This window comes from Otolemur garnettii, unplaced genomic scaffold (assembly GCF_000181295.1).
Source record: "Otolemur garnettii isolate 467f Iridium unplaced genomic scaffold, OtoGar3 scaffold00013, whole genome shotgun sequence".
In the NCBI taxonomy this organism is placed as follows: domain Eukaryota; kingdom Metazoa; phylum Chordata; class Mammalia; order Primates; family Galagidae; genus Otolemur; species Otolemur garnettii.
In genome coordinates, this window is record NW_003852408.1 from 21,371,768 (window position 1) to 21,374,448 (window position 2,681).

General features: G+C 45.5%; 1 protein-coding gene across 1 annotated transcript in view; it reads left to right on the plus strand.

Annotated features, from left to right (window-relative positions):
- The first annotated feature begins 2,135 nt into the window (after positions 1-2,135).
- The window catches only part of ACADL (acyl-CoA dehydrogenase long chain), a 41,237-nt gene continuing 40,691 nt past the window's right edge, over positions 2,136-2,681 (plus strand). Inside the window, exon 1 of the mRNA XM_003784982.3 lies at positions 2,136-2,359. Coding sequence (XP_003785030.1) covers positions 2,289-2,359 — 71 coding nt within the window. The 5' untranslated portion in view covers positions 2,136-2,288. The remainder of the gene's footprint in view (positions 2,360-2,681) is intronic.

Here is a 2,681-nt window from a genome sequence, read left to right on the forward strand (position 1 = left end):
TTTTTTTTTTTTTTTTTTTTTTGAGACAGGGTCTTACTCTATCACCTTGGGTAGAGTGCCGTAGCATCATAGCTCACAGCAAACTGAAACTCCTGTGTTCGAGGGATCCTCTTCCCTCAGCCTCCCAAGTAGCTGGGACTACAGGGTCCTGCCACAATACTAGCTAGTCTTTCTATTTTTAGTAGAGACGGAGTCTTGCTATTGCTTAGCCTGGTATCCAAACCCTGAGCTCAGGCAATCCACCAGCTTTGGCTTCCCAGAGTTAGGATTACAGGCATGAGCCACCATGCTCAGCCTGAAGTATCTTTATTATTATCCTCATTTCTCAGATGTTTAGCAGAACCATTTAGGAGAAGGGTTCTATGGCATAATAGGAAATATATTTATTTGATCTTTGTGCTTGGCTCCTGTCACAGAGTTCCCAAGAATTCTGGAAGTTTCTGAAGAATAGGATTGTCTTTAGTTATCCATAATGAGCCCTGTCATAACACCTGAGTTCATGATAACAAGGAAACTCAAGCTAGGGCCTCTAGATAGCCCAGAATGGGGCTTGTACCAGAAAAACCTTGCAGAAGGTTGGAACTTTCAGCTCCACTCATCAACCTCCAGGACAGGTGAAAGGTGGTCCAGTTGAGAGTAAGCTCTATAAAAACAAGATTTGATGAGCTACAGGTTGCTGAGCATGTGGAGGTGTTGGGAAGATGGTGGGCTAGAGAAGGAATGGAAGCTTTGCAGCCCTTCCCCTAAGACACGGCTCTATGCATCTCTTCCATCCTGTTGCTCCTGGATTATATATCCTTTGTAATATTGATCAACTGGTAAACCTAAATAAGGTGTGTCTCTGAGTTCTATGAGCCATCCTACAAATTATGAAACCCATCAAGGGGGATCCTTGGAACACCGATTTATAGTTGATTGGATAAAACTATGATTCACAATCTGGGACTTGCCATTGTCTGCTGAAGTGGGAGCCGTCTTGTGGGATTGAGCCCTATTTGTTCAATCTGTGGGATCTGATCCTATACACATGTCAATCACATCAGAATTGAATTGAATTATTGGACACACAGTGTCTACTGTAAACTTACAAGGTATATGGAGAACCCGCATATTTTGGTGATCAGAAGTGAAGGAGAGTGTGTCAAGTAGCAGAAGAGAGAAAAAGGAAATTTTTGTCTTTTCCTTTACAGGGCCCTTATTGCCAAATGGTAGGTCACTTGGTGAGCTAATTATCACTTCCAAAGACCAAGAGTTTGGTCCTAGGAAACTAACACAGATGTAGAGAGGTAGGCGTGGCAGAAGGGCAGGTCCAGAATTCCAGCAAGACTGATGGAGTTCTGTGTTCCCTCTGTCAATTAAAAATATTCTCATTCTTCTAATCATTTATAATTAAAACTTTCTAAAACCTTTCCTTATCTCCTACCTTCAGTTAGTTGTTGATTTCTAATATGAAACGTCTCCTTTTCACTTTCAACATATAAGGGCCATGGTAGCTGTTAGAATGGTCTTCATGTGCTGCTTAAACTCCTCAGAAATCCACCGTGCACATTCTTCAGAGCTCAAAAACCTTCAGGTATTCTCTATTACAAAAAAAAAAATCGTCAATCTCAAAAGCTCAGACTTCACTGAAATGAAACGCCTGATGACTTGAGTAAAAAGGAAACGGCAAGATACTAATTCAAAAGTCAAGTGCTATTGGAGAACGATAATGCGTTTTTAATGTGCATATTAAATATATTTTACATTTTCATAACTAGCCACTAAAATTTTCAAGAACAAATAATACGGCATAATTCTTTCAATACAGTATTTATTGAAAGTATTTCAATATTCGGTATTTATTTGTCTATGTGACATAAGCCAATTTCTAACTTTACAAAATAAAATTGATGTAAGTTTTTGTGGTTATGTATTTAAGAACATTTGGGGGCTCCATAGCTCTCGTCTGTGACTCAAAGCGGTTCAGGACCCTAAAAAAGTTAATAACTGCTTAGATAAACAAGAATGCTGCAGGCAAAGGCAACAGTTTCTGTTTTAGTATCTTACGACTCTTACAAGTCTGGAGAGGGGCGTGTCACTTAGGCTACACTTGGCCCTCAGGGCAGCTGGGACTGCGGTCTCCGGAAGCGCTCACAGCGCGTGTTTATCGCGGCCTTTTGGGAGACGCTTTTCGGGAGGACTGCAGGGTAGGACGCTCCAAAGACAGTCCCGCCCCGCGCCCGGCCCCGAGACGCAGAGGAGCCGCGGGATCGTGTCGGTTGTCCCTGCCGCCTCTACTAGACACTGCCATGGCCGCTCGTTTTCTCCGCGGGTCCCTGCGCCTGCTGAGCGGCCGCTGTGCATCGCGCCCCGCCGCGAGGTGAGTGCCCTCCGGGATCAGGCAGTCGGGCCTGGGAGGCTGCAGGGCAGGGGCGACACCGCGTTTCAGAGGGGTTGGAGCTGAGGGGGCCCCACCCTCAGGTTCGAGGGTAGGGCTGAGCCTCGTCCCCCGGCTCCCAGAACCTGGGTGCCACCAGTTTCTGCGCGGAGAACGGGTGTGGGTTCTCCCAGCCCCAGAACCTACAACGCCACCACCGCAGGGAAAGACTCGTCAGATGCTCACCCCGGGGTCCAGTCCAGGCTGCCTGTTCAACAGCCTGCAGTGTGACCCGGGAACTGCATTTTTTTTTTTTTTTTTTTTT